Source organism: Vespa crabro, chromosome 20 (assembly GCF_910589235.1).
Source record: "Vespa crabro chromosome 20, iyVesCrab1.2, whole genome shotgun sequence".
NCBI classification, from domain to species: Eukaryota; Metazoa; Arthropoda; class Insecta; order Hymenoptera; family Vespidae; genus Vespa; species Vespa crabro.
In genome coordinates this window covers 2,392,118-2,413,796 of record NC_060974.1, presented here as the reverse complement: position 1 = coordinate 2,413,796, position 21,679 = coordinate 2,392,118, and the positions used below count along the sequence as shown (strand labels likewise).

At 31.4% G+C, this 21,679-nt stretch overlaps 2 protein-coding genes and 1 long non-coding RNA gene across 8 annotated transcripts; 1 reads left to right on the top strand and 2 right to left on the bottom strand.

Annotated features, from left to right (window-relative positions):
• Window positions 1-514: 514 nt before the first annotated feature.
• On the top strand, window positions 515-18,910 carry LOC124431123 (tight junction protein ZO-2). Of its 6 annotated transcripts, XM_046978597.1 has the most exons (17): window positions 516-773; window positions 8,678-8,847; window positions 9,435-9,637; window positions 9,781-10,209; window positions 10,301-10,367; window positions 10,471-10,621; window positions 10,706-10,857; window positions 11,290-11,584; window positions 11,697-11,868; window positions 11,951-12,176; window positions 12,268-12,442; window positions 13,936-14,145; window positions 14,219-14,557; window positions 14,625-14,637; window positions 14,728-14,866; window positions 15,225-15,453; window positions 15,551-18,910. In XM_046978597.1, exons 1-17 carry the CDS (start codon window positions 585-587, stop codon window positions 15,971-15,973), a joined length of 3,582 nt encoding a protein of 1,193 aa, XP_046834553.1. In that variant the 5' UTR covers window positions 516-584; the 3' UTR covers window positions 15,974-18,910. The 6 variants fall into 6 exon arrangements, with proteins under 6 accessions (XP_046834551.1, XP_046834553.1, XP_046834555.1 ...); XM_046978595.1 differs by having other exon boundaries at window positions 515-773; window positions 14,625-14,866; window positions 15,228-15,453; XM_046978599.1 differs by having other exon boundaries at window positions 14,625-14,866; window positions 15,533-15,675.
• On the bottom strand, window positions 1,278-5,095 carry LOC124431130. Its single transcript, XR_006943916.1, has 3 exons — window positions 4,185-5,095; window positions 3,452-3,639; window positions 1,278-3,374 (listed from the first exon to the last, which is right to left on the bottom strand). It is a non-coding gene; the product is annotated as an uncharacterized LOC124431130 (long non-coding RNA).
• LOC124431126 (cyclin-A2) lies at window positions 16,796-21,377 on the bottom strand. The gene is made up of 6 exons (XM_046978604.1): window positions 21,015-21,377; window positions 20,296-20,769; window positions 19,947-20,170; window positions 19,664-19,868; window positions 19,339-19,586; window positions 16,796-19,248 (listed from the first exon to the last, which is right to left on the bottom strand). The coding sequence occupies exons 1-6, from the start codon at window positions 21,174-21,176 to the stop codon at window positions 19,176-19,178; spliced, it is 1,386 nt and encodes a 461-aa protein (XP_046834560.1). The 5' UTR covers window positions 21,177-21,377; the 3' UTR covers window positions 16,796-19,175.
• Between the last annotated feature and the right edge of the window lie 302 nt (window positions 21,378-21,679).

Genomic DNA, 21,679 nt, shown 5'->3' with positions numbered 1-21,679 from the left:
TTAAGGTAGTAGTAACGTTCATTGAACTATGCGTTCTTTAAAAGTGAATGTAAAAACAATTATTGGGATCAAGTGTTATTAGTTAACATATGTGATGATTGTTCATATATTATTTATATATTTATTAATTTTTAATTGTAAATAACATAAATTTAACCCGATGCATTACATAGTAGTATTCATATGAAAATCTATTTGACATCATATTAAGTTACATTAATTTTTTAATATATCTTTGAATTTGTATTTTGTATCTTCGAAATTAAAAAGAACATATATATATATATACACACAATTACTATCATAGTGTCCAACAGCTTTACACTACGGCTTCGTGTTTGGTTGATTAATTTAATATCCGATACTGATGAAAATAGAATTACATGGAAGATTCAACAAGCGGACTAATCTGATATACACAGCAGGCAACGTACGATAAGCCATGATCGAAACCGCCCCCAAACGCGTATGGTAATCCAACTTGGTTTCAACTACGCCATGAATAACATACCCGAGCGAAGATCAGTGTTGTTACATCAACGTTACTTGTATGTTTTAAAAATTGTGTTAGCTAAAAATAAGTCATGAAAATTTTTGGCAAATTGTTTCGAAACAAAAGAAAACGACGTGAGATATCCAAGAGAAAGAGAAAAGTTATAACGAAGAAAAAAACTGTTGGGAAAACGTACAACGGATTGCACCATTTTCCCAATGATGATTTTTTATTTGGCGACAGTAAAAGGATCTCAAAACGAGCTCGACGGAAACGCATGGTATGTATCAAAAATTAAATGTTTTTTACTTTTTTTTCTTTTTTTTTTTCTTTTTTTTTTTTTTTATTTGTTAGATAATTAATATAATATTTCGATCGATAGTTTTAAATTATGTCGTTTCGCAAATTTTTATGGGCCAGGATCTACTATTTAAGGATTTCTGACATGAACCGATCAATTTTCTCGTTTCCTTTGCTTTCTTACATATTTGACGTTAACTTTGTAAGATAATGGTTAATTGGATATACACATACGAGGAAACTCGTAATTTAATAGAGTAGAAGTTAATTAGACGCATTATAAGAAGCTTCCTTCGTTCTTTATTCTTGAGAAATGTTCTTATAATGAGGGAAAAGTCTCATTATCATCTTGACAATGAATATTATAGCGTTTTTCTAAATGATTATGTATAATAAAGTTAGCAAATATTTTTTTTTTTTTTTAGAGATTAATAAGTAAGGAAGTAATTTTAATAAAAAAAACTTTTCTTTCTTTTTTTTTTTTCTTTTTATTCATTTTCATTACTTTGATTGAGAATAATGAAAATTTTCTTACATTTTTATATAATATAAATCCTGAGAGAGATATTGATACTATTATAAACGTCAAAATAGCAGATTTATATGTCATAGTTTATGTTGACCCTAGAACGTAATTTTACACATAAATAAAAGGTTTCTTTCCTGATGCTCTCGTACACCTTGTGAAATAAGCTGATTATGGCTTTCCCCACATCCGCATTCTTGTGACACTTAGAGGTAAAGAATAGTTCCAATTTATGTCACTTCTAATTAGTTTATCATACACGATGCATGTTGGATTAGAGAAATTTTTCTTCTAAAGACTACCGAGGAAAAAATTGTATTATATTATTAAATAAATATGCTTATTTCGATTCAAATTTAATGACCAATCAATGTAATCAATCTTACGTAAAATTGTATAAGAAATACAATTGTGATTAATAGCATTAAAAAGAAATTTTTAAAAACGCATAATTTAGCACGAGTTAAGAAGCTTATTAATAAAAAAAAAAAGAGAAAGAAAAATTTTACATAATTACATACATTGGACAAATCATAAAGACATGCAAATATTAATCAATTATTCTCTTAGCATGAATAATCGATACGATTATGCAGGATGCAAAGAGTATATCATTTCTTTCATATACATTTAGAACTGATAAAAACAATCGCTCATTCGCATTTATATTCTTACGACAGCTAAAAGCAAGATCCGCAAACGTGCAACACAGAGATATTTGGCCTTGTAAATACTGCAAGATATTTGCTATGATTATAATGTATTTATTCACTTTATTTATTATCTTAATTTTGGAATGATTGACAAAACTTAATGAAACCTATCAGAACAATTAATATTACTGTTCTATTATAAAACGAATACACGAATATGGAATATGGAAATCAGTAGAATAAAAAAAAAATCAAACAGGATAAATGTGTCCTCCGGATCAGTTTTTGTTATTATAATTTACTATACAATGTTCTTTTCAAGAAACGAGATCAAAGAAATGAAATTTCAGATCTTGAATTTCAAGTTTCTTCCCCTTCATTTAAGAATAATATGAGGATAAAAAAAATTATTATATTTAACGTAAAGACGTAGGTTATTGGGGTGGGCAAAAGGGCGTTGCTTACAGCAGGAGCTTGAAAGGAGCGTAGCTTATTGGAGAGATGAAGGGGGCGTGATTTACTGGATTGGGAGAGGGGTGTGTCTTACTATATGTAAAAAAAGAACAGATTTCCTCAACTGTAAACATGTTCTCTGAACAGCCTGCCCTTTCGAACTTCCAGAACACGCCCTTTCAACCTTCCTAAGACACACCCCTTCTGAACTACCACACAAGCTACGCTTCACTCAAAACCTCATAGATCAGATTTCACGGCCACGCCCATCGGGACACGCCCTTTACTAACCACGCCCCCTTTCGAACATCATAACCACGTCCAGTCTGAATTCTTCAAGGAACTTTCTAAATCCCCTAAGTCATAGCCCTTCCAAACCCGTCCCTTATCGAGTAAGCTATGGATTGTTTTTCCTTATTTTATAAAATAATAAATAAAAAAAATTAATGATACAATTTAGAATTTTTATATTACCCATATTACTCTCAGACAAGGAAATAGAGAACTTTTTTATATATTGATATTTTAGACAAAGAGACATTTAATAAAAACAATAATAATAAAAATTGTCATTCTACTTATCTATGCTTACTCTACTAGACTTTCTGTCCATGGTAGATGAAAGATTAAAAAAACAAAAGAATCGCATAGGTCTAAAAGAAGCCATATTGAAAAAGGAGAATCTCCAAGCAAAGCTTCTCGTGTTACCTTAGATCATTTTACCTGCAACAGGAGAGGAAGAACTACCTGCTGCAATAAATTCGTTTACCTGCGAACGGCTTACAATAAAAACTACCTGCGAAAAGATCTGAGTTCATCTAAAATACCCACGCATCGACCTTCTAAGGACACTTCTTTCCTTTTTCCTCATCAGGTGTTCAATGGTTTTCTCTATGTCGTGAAAAATTTTCAATATTCTCCATCCTCGTCCGTCCCTTTTAGTTGTTTCCTATCTTGCAAAACGTATACATGTAATAGACTACGAGTTCGTAAAACCTGCGAGAGAATTCCAGTTTAGTTACGGACAACGTGATTTAAACGGCCCACTCTCTTGTAGTTTCCCCATTCTCCCTTTCTACCGTTCTGACGAGAGAGACCGCGTGAATCATCACTTTGGAAGGATCGGCGCGTATGCATTCCATGCCGTATCCCAAGAAACAAACCTCTCTATGTATTCCAAATGGATTTTCCTTCGAGGTATAATACGTTGAGATCTGTGAAACAGGAAACAGCAGGTAGAAGAGTACAAGAGAGAGAGAGAGAGAGAGAGAGAGAGAGAGAGAGAGAGAGGGAGATAAAGAAAGAGATAGAGAGAAAGAGAGAGAGAGAGAAAAAAAATCTTTGTGAGTAAAAAAAATTCTTCTTAAAGATTTCTCTTAGGAATATTTCGATTTATTTTCGATGATCGTCGAAAGAGAAAAAAGTGATACGCATACATATCGATGGGACGAGAACGCAATAATTCCCTGATACGATTCGAAAAAGAAATCAATTATGAAGAGGATCATATATATGAAAATAATAAAAAGATAAAGTTGGAGACGATTGAAAGGATATAAAAAAAAAAAAAAAAAAAAAAAAGGACAGAGAGAGAGACACGGAAGGGACACACCTAAGTACACGACATCGGAGAAGAGCATTCCAGCTGGTGGTGTAAGGTGTGTCATATTCAGAGAGTTAACGTCTTTCATATTAACCTGGTGTGCGTTAAACACTTTTTCAATACATTAATACGTACCATACATACATACATACATACATTTATACGACGAGAACGACGAGCACGACGACGACGACGACGACGACGACAAAGAAGAAAGCTATTTCGAAGGTACCGACCTCTATCTGCAGTCTTGCCAACTACGGACAAGTTGAAGCAAGCAAAACCGGTGTTGCTCTCTCTCACTCTCACCCCCCACCCTTTCTCTTTTTCTTTTCTCTTCTTTTCTCTTCTCCTCCGGCATATCCCGCATATCGTGCTTTCTCGTTTCTCTCGTTTCTCTTTTTCTTTCCCTCTCTCTCTCTCTCTCTCTTCTCTTTCAAGAGTATTAAACGCACACAGTGGTATATCTGTGTGCCTTCTCTTTCCCTATACCCCGACCTCGTCCTTCTCCAACCGACCTGCTACGACCAGTCTACCAGCCGATAGAAGAAGCAAGACACGGCTTGTATAACCAGGATTCCTTATCCCGAAAGGACGTCCTTTACCTTCCTTCTTCTTCTTCTTCTTCTTCTTCTCTTCCTCCGCCACCACCACCACCACCACCAACATTACCACCACCTCCACCTTCACCTCTTATTCTTCTTCATCGTCTTCTTCTTCTTCTTCTACTACACTATTACTACTACTACTACTACTATTACTATTACTATTACTCTACTACTACTATTATTACTTCTTTTCACAAGTTATTCGCTCGAAAAGAAAAAGTGTTTTATTTCAAAGTGATCTCCGATTAAAAATTAAAGAAAAACGAGGAGTTTGGAAAAAGAAAAAAAGAGAGAGAGAAAGCAAGAAACGCATTCGTGATTTTTCGTGACAGTGGCCACACGATCTCTCTCTCTCTCTCACTCTCTTTCTCTCTTACATACACACTCCCTCTCTGTTTCTTCGTCTCTATCTATCTCTCTCCCTCTCTCCCTTCCTCCTTCTCCTTCCTCTCTCTCTCTCGTATCGTTGACTCCTTCGTACTATATCTCTTCCTTTGGAGATGAAGCGTGGAAGAGGAGATACAGATCTCTCGAACGTTTCCTTCGGCAAGACCGACATAAACACATCGAACTTTCGAAGAAGACCATCTTAGAACAAGTCTGTATCTCTTTTTTTTGTTATTATTATTATTTTTTTTTTTTTTTATTCGATCGCAAAGAAAGAGATTTTCGATTAGAAGCTCGATCTTTCTCTATCACTCTTTTTCTCTCTCTCTCTATATATATATATATATATATATGTTATGATGTCGAGAGTGAAACGAGTTAGTGTTAGAGAAACTAATAGATAGAAAATCTTTTGAAGAAGAAAAAAAAGGGGAGAAAGAAAAGAGAAACAAAAGGAATTAAAATAAATAAAAAACTAAGTGATAGAAAAAGAGAGAGAGAGAGAGAGACAGAGCGTGTACGCGTGTGTATGTGCGTCTGTTTATATTATCTGTGTGAGAAAAAAAGAAAGAAAGATAAAGAAAACGATTTGGAAGAAAGTGCAGCAGAGGGAGGGAGGGAGGGGTGATGGTGATGGTAGTGGTGGTGTTAGTGATGATGATGATGATGCTGGTGGATGACAACGAGGATCAATGAACCGGAATGATTTATTCTACTATGTATGATGATCGAACTTTTTGAAAAAGATTGAGAGAATTTGAAGACCCGAAGAATTTTTCCTTGTACGTAGCTTTAATTTTTTTTCTTCTTTCTTTCTTTTCCATTGAAATTTCTTAAATATCGTGGTAAAAAAAAAAAAGAAAAAAAGGAAAACAGAAAAAGAAAGAAAGAATCATTTAAGAAGAGGACCGACAAAAAAAACGACGGAAAAGACGGAAGATCGAAGATATACGCACGCTACTCACGTACATTCACGGAATTAATTTGGAAGAAGAGAAAAGAAAAGAAAAGAGAAAAACAAAAAAGAAAAAGAAGAAAATGGATGAACGAGAATATATTATTAAAAGTTAAGAAAACTATAGAACGAATGTGATTAGTATCAAGGCAAACGAGAGTGTTCTCTGGACACGGAGTTTCTTCATTCCTACATATATATATATATTATATAAATTATATATATATATATATATATTTTATTCGAGAGATAAAAACAAAAGAAGGAGAAGAAATATTCATGAGGTTGTGTGTTAATGCGCGCGTGTATTATGTGTTGTGTGTGTGCTCGGTTCGCGAATCGAGAAAAAACAGGATCAATTAGCAGCCTCGAGAGGGAATAAGGAATAAACTTGAATCGCAATAGTAGTGTCCTTGAAAAGTATTTCATCTCTTCGTGCGTTTACACGTTCAAGAGTACGATATTTTTCTCGTGAAAGTTCAAGAAAAGATCAGTACGACGAAAATATTTTTCTCGCGTGAATATCTTCTTTCTTTTCTTTTTTTTTTTTTTTTTAAAGGGGGAAAAAAAAGAAAAAGAAAGATCGATCTTATCGAATAATAAACAAAATCGATTTCGACAAAACGCGCACCGTGAAAATGCGCGGGAATTTGGAATTTTTTCCAACAAGTGCCATCTCGTCCGATTGCTGGTGATCTCTTTTTTCTTTTCTTTTTTTTTTTTGTTCCTTTTTGTTTTTCTTTTTAACGAGAAAAAATTCTGTTAAAAAGAAAATTAAGAAAGATAGAAAATAGTAAATGGGATATATTTCGTTATAATGACAAGATCGTGTGGGTGAGATATATTGTGTGTGCGTTCATGTGGGGGAAGAATTAATTAGATTGTGGGTATTTGAGGTTAATCATGTTTCTTGGATCATTCGTAAGAACGTTTTGACATCATCATTATTGTCATCGTCGTTGTCGTCGTCGTCGTCGTCGTCATCGTCGTCGTCGTCGTCTTCATCATCATTGTCGTCGTTGTTGTTCGTGCGTTGTGTTGTATCGATCCAAGTTCTACGAATTACACGTCGTACATATATAAACGAAGATGGATAGAAACGAAAGTGGTGTTGGTATTGGAAGTGGTACCAATGGGAATTGTCACGTTGGAAATTCAGGATCACCATTGAATTCTTCCTCCTCGAGTCATCCGGCGGCCCTTCATACATCTTCGTCAGGATTGGACAGTCAGGTAGTCAGTCGATTAATCGAGATAGATCGATTATAATATTTTATATTTTTCATTCAACAAAATAGATAGACAGACAGATAGAGATAGATAGATAGATGCATCCTCTTTCTTTTCGTATAATGTAATACATTACAATTGTAGAATATGATCTTAATATTGGATAAGAAAGATTTTTAACTAATTTAAAAGGGACGTTGGGGAGAAAATAAAGAAGATCGTCGTGAGACCGATCTCTATTGTTTACGAGTTTAAAGTGGGGTTAGAGTAGGGAAGAAACAAAGAAAAGTTAAGAGAGTCCCTTCGTTAGTCTTTCCAAATACATTTGTTTTTTATATGGATAATTTTAAACAAGAATTAATTACTTGCATTATAAATCGAATTACTACAGCGTTTTATTTTTGTAATAATGATAAAGTTGCATGATATCGATAATAAAATCCTAACGACGGTTTTAATGTCGAATTATTAATGTAGGAATCGTTTTAGAATGAAATATATCGAAGATATAATGCTATTTATTTGTTTTCTTGTTTTTTCTTTTTCTTTTTTTTCTTCTGATTTAACAAAAATGTAAAAAAAAAAATTGAAATACGATATCCCGTTCGATTGGCAATATTGATCAATAAATAATCGTTTCTTTCGCGGGCTAACGTAAATCATTGCGCATTCCTCGCATATCGTAAATACTCGCGTAGGAGAAAACCTTCGTGTTTGCAATTTAGAAAGAGACTTATCCTATGTACTTATACCTATATACGCCTATGGTACTACCTCCGCTATTTCAATGCGTGAAACTTTTTAAGGAATTTTCTTAACCATTAGCATACCGATGTGTACCGCGATTGGAAGGGAAAAAAGAGGAAAAAGAAAAAGAAAAAGGAAAAAAGAAAAAAATATCCAACTAGGACAACGATCTGTTCTGAATACTTGTCAACGTTCTATAGGATTCTAGGAAAAGTATTATATATATATATATGTATGTATGTATATATATACTCTTAGAGTATATAAGACCCATCTTGTGTCTGACAGACGATACGCTTTGAATTTTTCTTCGAAGAAAGTATCTTATTATATATGACGACTCTCTCCTTTCAACGCTTCGTAAATCACACCACCGTAGTGTATAGTTTTTTTTTTTTTTTGCGATATTCTAAAAGATATAATTCCCACGAATTTAACGCGTTATTCCTGCTTAACGGTCTGTGACGCGGAGATTTTAATATTTTGCAACGTTTAGTATTTTTAGTCACTTTTATCAACCACCATCATAAAACCCTCATGTTTTTATCGTATTAATGGTTATTTACAAGATAAGGTGGAAATTTTTAATACCAATAATAATAATAATAATAATAATAATAATAATAATAATAATAATAATAATAATAATAATAATAATAATCAAATACGACAAATTTTCTTTGATCTTTTTTTTTTTTTTTTTTTTTTTTTTCCTTCATTAGAGCGGAGATAGAGGATGGGAGATACATCAGGTCACCGTTACCAGAGTACCAGGATATGGTTTTGGTATCGCGGTATCTGGTGGTCGTGATAATCCACATTTTACCAATGGTGACCCAGCTATTGCAATCTCCGACGTTTTGAAGGCCGGACCTGCGGAAGGAAAGTTGCAGTGAGTAATGTTTTTTAAAGAGAGAGAGAGAAGGGGGGAGGAGGGAGAAAGAGAAAAACTCAAAAGAAAGATACAGTCTATAGCCGGAGAGCATCGACTCTCCGCCATGATCTTTCATCTTGAACGCAAAAAAGAAAAAAGAAAAAAAAGAAAGAAAAGCAAAGAAAAGAAAAAGAAAAAGAAAGCGTTTCTCAAGGGTCTCGGTTTATAATGTCTTCTTTCTCTTAATCGTTCTATGAAGCATTCAATTGGACGCCATTTTTTTTTTCTTTTCTTTCTTTTTTTTTTTTTTTTTCTAATAACCCACCAAATAATTTTCACTTATTATCGTTGCAAAATGTAACGATATGGGCATTAATGTTTCATCGATTATATGTATATATCTATGTATAGCTCTCTAGTTCTAATTAGATTATAACGATCGTAAACGTAAAATAGAAAGTAGAGTACGGCACGAGACGTTTTACATTAGAAATTGTTACGACAGTATGTTATCTCGTTTTATGGCGAATCGAGTTTCCATAAGTAGTAAGAACAAGATGGTTGACGTTACGAATGATAAGTACAAATCGATTGTGTGTTTTTAGGGTAAACGATCGCATCATTTCCGCAAACGGAGTATCGTTAGAAGGTGCCGATTATGGAGCAGCTGTCCGAGTTCTTCGGGACTCTGGATCGACCGTTTTATTGGTCGTTAAACGGAGAGCTTCGTCGAACTCATCAACTTGCCAAGGCAATTCTGCTCCGCAAACTCATCGACTTACGCTCACGCGTAATAATAAAAAAGATGGTAAGAGAAAGAGAAAGAGAAAGAGAGAGAGAGAGAGGATATAACGAGCTTGTTAAATTGTGTACCTTTTATAATTGTCGAAGTAAAAAAGGATTTGTTTGAAAAGAAACGTTTTTAAACTTTGTCCCTTTTAAACTTTGTAGATTTTGGAATTGTATTGGGTTGTCGATTGTACGTAAAAGAGGTTACGCGAGAAAATATTGGAGTTAAACCTGGCGATATATTAACGCGAATAAGCGGTATTGCCGCTGATAATATGAGTCTAAAGGAAGCAAGAAAGTTAATGGATCAATGTAAGGATCGTTTGTCCATCGTTATTACCAGAGATTCTTCGTGTTGTCATGTCCAACAACAAGTTAAAACTGATAGCGGCGAGTATTTGTCCGGTGCGAGTTACAGCAGTCAAAATTTGTACGTTCCACCACCAACAAGACAACCATTGGAAGATAAAAGTAATCTGGTTCCAAGGGGACGTTCAAGAGGTCCTTTAATGGACGTTTCTTTGAGCCAATTGGATTTACCAGCTACACCAACAGTAGATCCACCTAGACCACCACCTCCAAGACCTGAAGGTATACAATTAAACGTTTAAAAATGCTAACTATGTAAAATTATCGATCGTATAAATATCTTTTTTTTTTTTATTTTTTTTTATTTTTATAGATTATTACAGTTCCCGGAGGCAGATGTACGATGAGGACTCTATTACACAACGAACGAAACAGCCAATGTAGGTTTTTTTATTACGTATATAGAGATCGTGTTAATATTTGTTAATATTGAATTAAACAAATGATAAAATAAACTGAAATGAAAATGTTATTTGAAATTAGGCCGGATCCACGATTCATTACCTTCCAAAAGGAAGGTTCAGTAGGGGTACGATTGTGCGGAGGAAATGAAACTGGCGTTTTTGTAACGGCGGTTCAAGCTGGAAGTCCGGCCTCTCTTCAAGGTCTTCAACCGGGTGACAAAATTTTAAAGGTAAGTGCAAAAGGAACGTCGATGGAATTTTAAAGGAATTTAATATATTTCACATTGATATTTTGTTGCAATGATTATAAATAGGTAAATGACATGGACATGAAAGGTGTAACCAGAGAGGAAGCGGTATTGTTTCTTCTTAGTCTTCAAGAACAAATCGATCTGATCGTACAGCATCGACGTCAGGAATACGATCAAATAGTTGCATCCGGTAGAGGTGATTCGTTTCACATTAAGTACGTCCTGTCATTTATTTAATAATTTAAACATGTTTAACCCTAGTTCTGCACACTTGAAAATAATTTCAATTGGCATACGCGCTACAAGAAGATGCGCAGGATGCGCGCGCACCCTAGGCACTTTGAATAGTTCTCATTTATAAAGAATGAATAATTTTCATTCTAAAAATAAATACTATATATTCTTTATTCGAAGCCTTGGAAATAATAAAATCAGTTGGTTTTTTCAATTCTGTCCTATAGAAAAAAAAATTCTCATAAAACATACAATGCACAAAAATTTTTTTAATTGATTTCAAAATTGATTTAGTTTTCTACATCTCACAGGCATAACTAGGGTTAAATGAGAAAAAGATGGGGGGAAAGGAGAGAAGGGAAAAAGAGAGAGAGAACATAGTATATAACGAAAAAATATTAATATTTTATCAGGACACATTTTCATTATGAACAACCTGAAAAGGGAGAAATGAGTTTTCGCAGTGGTGACGTCTTTCACGTGGTAGACACTCTTCATAATGGAGTCGTAGGTTCTTGGCAGGTATTCCGAATTGGAAGAAATAATCAAGAAGTACAGAAAGGTATTATTCCAAACAAAGCGCGCGCCGAGGAACTTGCTACTGCACAATTCAATGCCACGAAGAAGGAATTAAGCGCTAGCGAGAGCAGAGGTAGTTTCTTTAGGAGAAGAAGAAGTAGTCATAGACGTTCAAAATCTCTGGGAAGGGTGAGGATACCTATTAACTTACAATTATTATCTTTTTTTTCTTTTTTTTTCTCTAATATCTTATATTATCTAACATTTTCTTTTTTTTTTTTTTTTTTTCTAAATTATTTAGGATCATTGGGACGATGTGGTATTCTCCGACAGTGTCAGTAAATTTCCAGCTTACGAACGAGTCATTCTACGACATCCTGGTTTTGTTAGACCAGTCGTACTTTTTGGCCCTGTCGCTGATCTTGGTAGGGAAAAATTACTTAAGGATTTTCCCGACAAATTTACTTCCCCACGTGAGTAAATCGAAGTGAGTCGTGAAATTTTCATAATACATGTCGTACATCATAATGACCTAAGAGATGCTTACATTTTTAGAAATGGAAAGTCAAATGGAAGAGAGCGGTAATAAAAATACTAAATCATCGGGTATAATCCGTTTGAGTGCCATCAGAGAAGTAATGGATAGAGGAAAACATGCTCTTCTAGATATTACTCCGAATGCTGTAGATCGATTAAATTATGCTCAGTTTTATCCTATTGTGATATTTTTAAAAGCTGAAACAAAACAAGTTATTAAAGAAATGAGAGCAGGTATTCCCAAGTAAGTTTGTTAAGTAACTAAGTATATATATGTATATATATATGTATATATATTTGTATTAATTATGTCGTTCCTCTTTTAATATCCACAGATCAGCGCACAAAAGTAGCAAAAAACTTTTAGAACAATGTCAGAAATTGGATAAAATTTGGGGACACATATTTAGTGCTGTTATCACACTTACAACTCCTGAAGCTTGGTATCGAAAACTCAGAGAACTGATAGATCGTCAGCAGCAGGGATCTTTATGGATGAGCCAAACAAAGGTAATATTTAATGTTTGCAATTTTTTTTTTCTTCATCAAATAATTGATATTAATTATTATTTATATCTTTGTTCTGTAACAAAATGTTCATATTTGTTATTGTCAGATATATCATAAGAAAAAAATGATGTTTAAATATATTAACATCATTTTTATAATATAATCAACTATTAAAATCAAACTAATAATAAAGGATAAATAAATAAATAAATAAATACATATATATATATATATATATATATATATATATATTTATAATTAAAAAATTAAAATTGACATTGACAAATTTTATGAAATGGGCATATTTATGAAATTGATTCAAAAATTTATTATATTGAAGATATACTTGATCAAGAAGATCTGTGTTTAAATAATAAGTCTATTGATTGTAGCCAATATGTAGCCGATATATGGTGTCAGATCTATACCTTCCACCTTATCATTCATATTCTCCGCAATCTCCTCTCATGTCACATCCTGAAGATAAAGTATACTATGATCAAAATAAGAATAATACCTTTCTATCACCTTATTGTTATTCCTCTTTTATGGAAAATCATGCATCACTTATGTCCTTACCCAATGCTTCAGACGTCATCCGTGAGCAATTTTTCGGCTACATATAAAGCCCAAACATACCCTTCAGATAACATAAATAACTTTTAACACAAATTTCTTCGTTAAGTCTTTGTTGAAATATGTTAAAGCCTTTGTTTATAATCGTTTATATAAATTATTGGATACAGTGTCTTCATGTGCCATGAACACTATATAACATCAGAATTAAACTTTAACAAGCATGTACTTATAAAAATTGAGAATATTGAATTAATGATACATTACTCACAATCACAAAATAACCATATAATATGAATTTAACAAAAAACTATTAATGTAACATGAAATGCCCAAATTTTTCTCATTAACTAATATATATTAATATAAAATTTGATCTATGTATATGTTTATAGATCATAATCATTGCATAATCTCTATCTTCATTATTATATTACAGATTAATATATATATATTAATAGCCTGTATATTTGTAGATATGTTTGTATTTTTTTTCTGACTATGAACATAGAAAGTAATATATAAATATTACTTTATAAATCCAAACAAAAAAATATTATATATAATTTATAAGTAATTTTAATTCAAACAAAATTTTTTTTTAGAATATTATTATTATTATTATTATTATTATTATTATTATTATTATATATTTCTTTTATATTAAATATTAAATTATATTACAAAAAAATTTATTTTACAAGTTTATAAAATATTTATAATATATGTTATCATATAATACTAACAATGCACTATCTAAAAAACAAAATATATATACTCATTGACTAAATACATTTTATGTTTATATACCTGCCATAATTCTATTAAATTTTGCTAGTATAAATACACTGAATGCGTCATGTAATGTTTATGTAATGTTCATGTAATGTTTTGTCCTTTGTGTCCTATGATCGTAGCCGGAAGAAGCCCTCTCGGATGATTTCCTATTCCCGATGACTTCTCGCCTCTCCTACGCTTCCTCTCCGGAGAGTGATCTGGAATTAAGCCCTGCACCAGCACTTCCTGGGACATTGGGTCCACCTATACGCTTGAAAAGTAGTTCAGATCCAAGTATTGCTACCCAAGACGATACAACCGCACCTCCTCCATATTCTACAAATTATCAAGTAAGTGCAAAGTTTCTTATATTTCTTATATTGTAAAAAATGTGGATTTGTGCAATTATAAACATTTTTTTAGCAATCTTTTGAACAACATAAAAGAAGATCACAAGGAGGTGCTGGAGATAGCAAATATGGTTTCTCTTTATCGGGACAAACGAGTAATCAATCTGGTTCTCCTGAATATCTCGGTACTTCATTCGAACCTAGATCTCCACATCATAGTCCTCCGGATCTACCACCACGGATCGATCGAAATATTAAACCAACAAATCAAACAACACGGGGAACGGTACGTTCTACGCAAGAAAGGCTCATTAATAAAACTGATTCTGTTTTGGACGTTGGAAATTATATAAATGCATCGCCTCATAAAGTAAATGCTACGTCATCTCTTGAAAGGACACAAACAAAAACGGTAAGTTACTTCGATATTGATATTAATGTGCTTTTGAAATTCATGTTACCTTTATATATATTTATAGGGAAGTTACGATAGTATGTCTTCATATGATTCATATAATAATAATACTAATGGAAATTCAAGTTATGCTGGTGTTAATCTGAATACATCGACCAATCGTTTAGGCCCGAATGTACCTGATGACTTAAAAAGTAGTGGCATGTCAGCCAGAGCCCATGACCCATACAGATTTACAAGATCTACAGCTCAACCTGTAGCTACACAAGAACCTCAAGCTACTAGAACAGATTATGCCAAATATAGGTAAGAGAATAATGCGTTTTTCAAAAAATTTCTTCATGGAATAATGCGAAAATTTCTCTAGTATAAAAGTTTTCTTTTAATTCATACTATATATATATATATATATATATATATATATATATATATATATATATATATATATATATGATTGTGTGTGTGTGTGTGTGTGTGTACACATATATATGAACATTTTTTTTCTGTAGGATGGTGGCAAGAACACCTCGTCCATTAAGAAGAGCTTGTAGAATATATATATCTAGTAGAGATACTTTAGTTTAAATTCAAATATCCTTGATCACTTAGTTTCCTGTTTTTTCTGCGCCTGAGTAAGCTAGAAATTTTGCTTTGTATATTATAGCAGGACCACAGACTATAAACCAATATCAATTCCACAAAATAAGCCAGGAGGATCATACAAACCCATACCACCGCCAAAGCCCAAGAATTACAGACCACCTCAAACAACTTTAGTAGGAGATGAAAATAGTGGAAATAATGGTAATAATGGGAACAATGGAAATAATGGAAGCAATGCTTATCAGCACACAAAAAGTTATTCTATTGCCACTTCACACGTGCATAATGGAGTAAGAGAGAGTATTGCAATATTATGATATTATTAAATGAAAAAAAAAAAAAAATAATAATAATAATAAAAACTTATAGTTTTCTACTTCCTTTTAGGTAGAAAATAATAGCAACGTTAGACGCAACAACAGTCAGTATTATTATAATATTCCACCTCCCACTCGTCATAATGAAAATAACCAAGTAAATTCGCATCATAATCACAGCCACATAACTCCGCCAATACATAGTCATAGCCTGAGTCATACTCATCCACACTCTAGTCCTCCTGTGACTTCTCATTCTCATTCAAATAGTGCTGGTCAAATAAATCTCAGTTCCACGCATAATCGAAACAACATTAATCATAATGGTTTCAATCATAATAACAGTCATGGAAGTGGAAGCCAAACTTATGCTTCTGGTAATTCTACTCACAATAGAGAACCTAATGGTTTAGATTTAGCTGGAAGCAGGGAGCAAAGAGGTAGTGCCTTTGAACTTTATCGGAAACCGGTACATCATTATAATATTAGGTAAATTACAGTGTATATGTATGTGTATATGTATATATATATATATATATATATATATATATATATGTATGTATATATTCAATATCTACTGTAATTCACTCAAATTCTAATTTGTTTTGTTTCGATAAAATAGATAAGTATAAATTGTGTACCGCTATAAATAATAGTAATTACAAGAATCACACAATGATATAAATGTAGAAAACCGTCTGCCTTAAAACTACCTCTGTATAAAGATTGGCGAAAAAATAGTTAGCAATGTATTTTATATACACTTATTTTACATAATATGTAATAAACTATAGATTAAAGTATGGTGCGATAGTGTCTGCTTTGATAGATCATTAAAAGTCTATCTATATAAAATTTGTATTTTATTATAATGTAACAGGAATAATGGAATATTTCAAATGATAATGTCATCACATTGATTGTTATTGCATTTAAATGGTAAACTAATTATATATATATATAAAAAACTATGACATGTGATAATAATTAAAATAACATCGAGAGACAGATAATCATTATACTTTGTGTACACATATAAGTTTTAATATGTTTATTTATTTTGAATCTAAAATTCAAGATGGAAAATCATATATATTCTTCCAAAGAGAAATCAATTTTTTTTCTTTTTTTTTTTTTTATGATAAAATATACAAACTGACATAACTAAATAATTATCTCTTATATAGATCATCATTTTTATAATGTACTGAATGATCGCATAAATATTGTTGTATTGAAAAATTATAGATAAATAAAACCATTAAAATTTATGTGAAGTTAGAGGGAAATAAAAAATAAATAAATAAACCAAAAATTAAAATTATTCTCCGACAAGTATTAAAATGATTTATTTTGTTTAGATGTTTATAAATTGATAAAAAAAACAATTGCATTACATAGTGTCGATGGACGCAATAACTAGTCACTAATATCAATTGATAATTGGTGACGTTGTATTGTTTCTTTTATATTTGAATGAGAATTGATTAAATTAGAAGTAACGAATCTGATATACTTCCTAACTGTGTTCCAAATCTATTTAGCTCTCTTATAGAAATGTTCTATTTAAATCAACAATAACTATTTCTCCTTTCGCAAATAAATTCTATTTTAATATTTGTCATTTATTATATTGAGTCTTACATTCAAGCTGATATATATATATATATATATATATATATATATATATATATATATATATATATATTTATATCCATTGTACACATGTTAATTAATTAAAAGGACATTTCTTCCATTTAATCGCGTTACTGTTCATTTCACATAAATACATATCTATTATTTGAAACAAAAAAACAGGTGAAGAGATAGAGAAAGAAAGAGAGAGTCAAAAATAATAATTAGATCTCTAAATTATTAGATATATTCGTCGTCAATGTGAAATAGTACAGAGTGCTTTTAAAATTTCTTATTTCAAATAATTTACAAGAAAAAAAAAAGAAAAAAAAAGAAAAAAAAATAAAAAAAAAAAAAAAGAAAAATTCTACACACTAATTTTTCGCTTGTTTCTTTACATTAATTATTTAAAAATAAAATTTTCACTTCTTATTGAATTTTGTTAATATCATACAATTTTTAAATATCTTCTACTGATTAAATGAATAGCAAATGAAGTAATATAGAATATGAATTATATAACTCATATTCTGTTAAAATTAATTCAAACAGTTGCATAAGTAAATGTGCGTCTCATATATAAAATACAGAAAATAACCTACGTAGACATCTTGCGTAATGTTATGTGAATATGCAGTTATGCATATTGGACCAAATATAAGCATGATTTTTGCATTTTAATTACATAATAAAAATATTTTACTTCGATGTTCATATGTATATATATCGTGAAAACATTGTCATTTTTTTTTCTTTTTTTTCTTTTTTTTTTTTTTTTTTAAGTACAATAACATTACTGCATAAATCATTCTGTTTCTTACTTGTGCAAATATTAATGATATTTAAAATAGCATAGAGTAGAAAGAGATTCATTTTTACATACAGAAAATTTAATGTATTATTATGATAATATAAAATCATTTGACGTTTTTACTTGCAAATTTATAACAGCACAGATTTCCGTTTGTACATACACATTGAAGGGAATACTTGGGCAGTTTTAGATGTCGAGTACACGTTTACATAGATCATGTTGTATATAATATAACATTGTAAAATTACCATATTTTTGGTCCAAAATATCATTAATTTCAATAAACATTTTGATGTCATACTTTCATAAAGTATTCTGTCATCATCCTGTTATAATTTAATTAATATTTGAAGTGTGTAATATGTAATATATTACATCATGCAATTAAAAGATTTTCTTTGTACAGACATGACCTACAAAGTACCTGAACGAAAAAATCCATAGCTAAATGCGGAAGTCGTCCTTTTGTCAAAATTTAATCATGCAAATTATATAAATTCTGAGTTAAAGTACTTATAGCATTGTAAATAAATAACTGTACAGTATAGAAAATTTGTTAGCGTTGCAATAAATTTTACAGATATTTAAATGACATGTTGCAACTGCAACAATATGTATCAAATAATATAATGTTCATTTAATAAATACAGTTATTACTCTTACAATTCTTATTCTTATTACAGTTCACTGGCAATAAAATTTTGGACATGCGTATTTTGAATAGCAAGTGCGTTTGGTTAAGAATTATCTAAAAAAAACACTTATAAAAATACCATTTCTAGATAACGTAATGCGGAGCTTCCTCGTTAATATAATGATGAAGCTCGGAAAACAGTCATTAAAGTTTGGCCACAATTGTTAACAATTATTCATAGTGGCGTAATATGGAATATGTAAAGTTAATATGTTCGCTTAGGCAGAGAGAGAGAGAGAGAGAAAGAGAGAGAGAGAGAGAGAGAGAGAGAGAGAGAGAGAGAGAGAGGGAGAAAGAGAAAGAGAAAAAGAGAAAGAGAGAGAGAGAAAAGAGAGAGGAGAGAACAGAGAGAAAGAAAAAGAGAGAAAGAGTACGCGAATCGAACATATTAAATAATGCTAGCAATCGATATTTCCATTTGTGGAATAGTTAATCAGTCTTGCCCTATTCCCTCCTTGTAACTTTTTCAGAACGTGGACTTTATTACGGGAGGTTCGTTAATTATGTATAAGTTTATAGTATTATTCAGTGAAACTGTTTTAACAGATTTCTCTATGCACTTTCTTCATCTTCATACACCAAAGCTTCAGAACTACGTGGCAGTAAAAGAGCTACATGTCCATATCTATAAAACATAATGAAAGAAATATAAGAAATTAAGAACAAAATACAATGCGTATAACTTTAACGATAGTTTTTACTTGTTTGTATTTACTTGCTGCTTTTATATTTTTCTTGTATTGCTTGTTGCTGAATATTGGATGCATTATGAAATGTTTTATTCAGGTGAGAAACACAATCTTTAAGCTCATGTAAGCTATAACCTGTTGATAATTCCAATTCATGTGGCCATGTTTCTTCTTGCAATGTATGCCGTGCAAGTGCGACTGCAGATGCAGCTAAATGACTTGGTAAATATTGCAGATATGGATCAGCTTCGAGTAAAGATAATTCACACAAGTACTGAAAATTCATACAGATTTAAATTACTTTATGATTATATAGAGATTTAATTATTAAATATAATAATCATTACTTACCATTGCTAAAAATTTGATCTTTTCTGACAGATTATTACTAATGCAATAATCTTTAAGAAATGCCAAAGGTGTCGGTACAGTAAGATCAAAAGACAATACCCTTAAAATCAAATGTTCCATTCGCAATACCTGTTTCTTGGTATATGTATCATCCGTAATATATACAAACTCACCAACATCTGGTGGATAAATTTCTTCGTATTTTCTATAACACAAAGAAACACATTCATTTCTCTTATTTTTACAATAGATAAAAACATTTCACCACTCTAATCAAACTTACGCAGCTATAAACATAGCAGCAGTACCAACGAGCTGCAACTTTGCCCGTACGACACTCATATATGATAAGAATCTATCTATATAAGAAACAGCCAAATACAATGTTTCTGTTTGTAATCGATATTCTTCTGCTACTTCAACAAGCCAGTCTACTAATATCAACCTCATTAAATATGTTATATCTGGCTGCTTTTTCATGTAACCAGGTTTTGGTCTATGTTGTCTCTATATAAAAGTACATAACTATATCAAAATTTTTCAGTCTATACTGAATTATTTTGATATATACATATATATATATATGTATCATAATATATATTTTCTAATATTTTAAATAATACTGTACGTACCTCTGCAACACGTAAATAACTATATATATCTGCCCTATATTCTTCTACGTCAAAGAAATTAATTCTAAGTTCTCTGGATGATTCCTTATTTGTTCTATTATCTTTATTCGAAGAATTCGGGAACAAAAGAGATTTATCCAATGACATTGGGCTACCTTGCGGCAAAGCATCATCTTGCTTGCTTTTTATTATTTCTTGAAGATTGTTGCAAAATATTGGCAGATCGTTGATAGATAACGAATTTATGTCTAACCTCGGCTTTTTTTGTTCCGATTGAACAGTCACTTCTTGTTTTGTTACTATTTCTCTCTCCTCTTTCGAATCCCTAAGTACAACAGAAGTTTCTTCTTCCAATTTATCTTCATAAACTTTAAAGGCAGGTTCATCCTTTTTGTCTTCATAAATTTTGAATGGTTCAAATGGCACTGTCACAATAGATTTTGCTTTTGGATGCTTTTCATCTTTGCAGATATCCTACAAATGATCAAGTAACAAACATAAAACTTAAATGTCGAATAAAATGTATTTAACAAAACTGTATAAAAAGATTACTCGATTAGGAATGAAAAACATTTAATTATATTATAAATTATGCAATAAGATTAGCGAGAAATTGCATAATTTTATTGATTAGATCGATTGAAATGTTTCAGTTATAATGCCGGGAATAGGGATGAAAAAGAAAATGACAAAAAAATTGGCACAAATAAAATACATACTGTTTTAACAATTCGATGGCAGTTATTATGCAAAACACCCAAAACCGCGCGTTTTGTTTGTTGCAGGACTTGATTTTGAGCGGGCACAACGATATTTTCTTTACCACGAAAGATATCGGCAATGCGGTTTTCTTGATCCTCGTGCACTCGAATCGTAGCCATTATTTATTAGACAATTTTCCGACAAAAATAAAATAAATCTAATTTACTTTTGTCGTTCTTGATAATCTTCTGGCTTCAGACACGACGTGTGCCCGCTTATACTTAATATCCGAATATTATTTACAATCGTACATGCATTGCAGCAAACGGATTTCCAAGCAAACCAACAAACTTCAGTTGCCGTTTGATTTTCAAACAAACGTAACACCAACAGCTGGCGATACGTTACCACAAGCGTTACTCAAATACACCAATCAGGAAGATGTCAAAATTTAAGCAATTCCATTGACCAATCGCGTATTACATTTCAAAAGTTATATTTCTAAAGTTACTACGAATTGAGGTTGGAATCACTGACGTAAAAGTGAGTTTTCAACGTTCTGTTAATCATATCATTTCATTTTTTATATTTGAAAAAATTCAAATATGCAAGTCGTAGTAGGATATTATTATTTAAAGATATTATATTATTTATTAAAGATATTATAGAGTTTTTGTCAAGC

Bases quoted from the DNA above. Each gene is read 5' to 3' on its own strand.
- LOC124431123 (XM_046978594.1), top strand. From the start codon at position 585: ATGAAAATTTTTGGCAAATTGTTTCGAAACAAAAGAAAACGACGTGAG. The intron at 8,848-9,434 runs GTGAGTAATGTT...GTGTGTTTTTAG, and splicing joins CCTGCGGAAGGAAAGTTGCA to GGTAAACGATCGCATCATTT. The intron at 11,869-11,950 runs GTGAGTAAATCG...TTACATTTTTAG, and splicing joins CGACAAATTTACTTCCCCAC to AAATGGAAAGTCAAATGGAA.
- LOC124431126 (XM_046978604.1), bottom strand. From the start codon at position 21,176: ATGGCTACGATTCGAGTGCACGAGGATCAAGAAAACCGCATTGCCGAT. The intron at 20,770-21,014 runs GTATGTATTTTA...GATCATTTGTAG, and splicing joins GCCATCGAATTGTTAAAACA to GATATCTGCAAAGATGAAAA. The intron at 20,171-20,295 runs GTACGTACAGTA...ACTTTTATATAG, and splicing joins GTTATTTACGTGTTGCAGAG to AGACAACATAGACCAAAACC.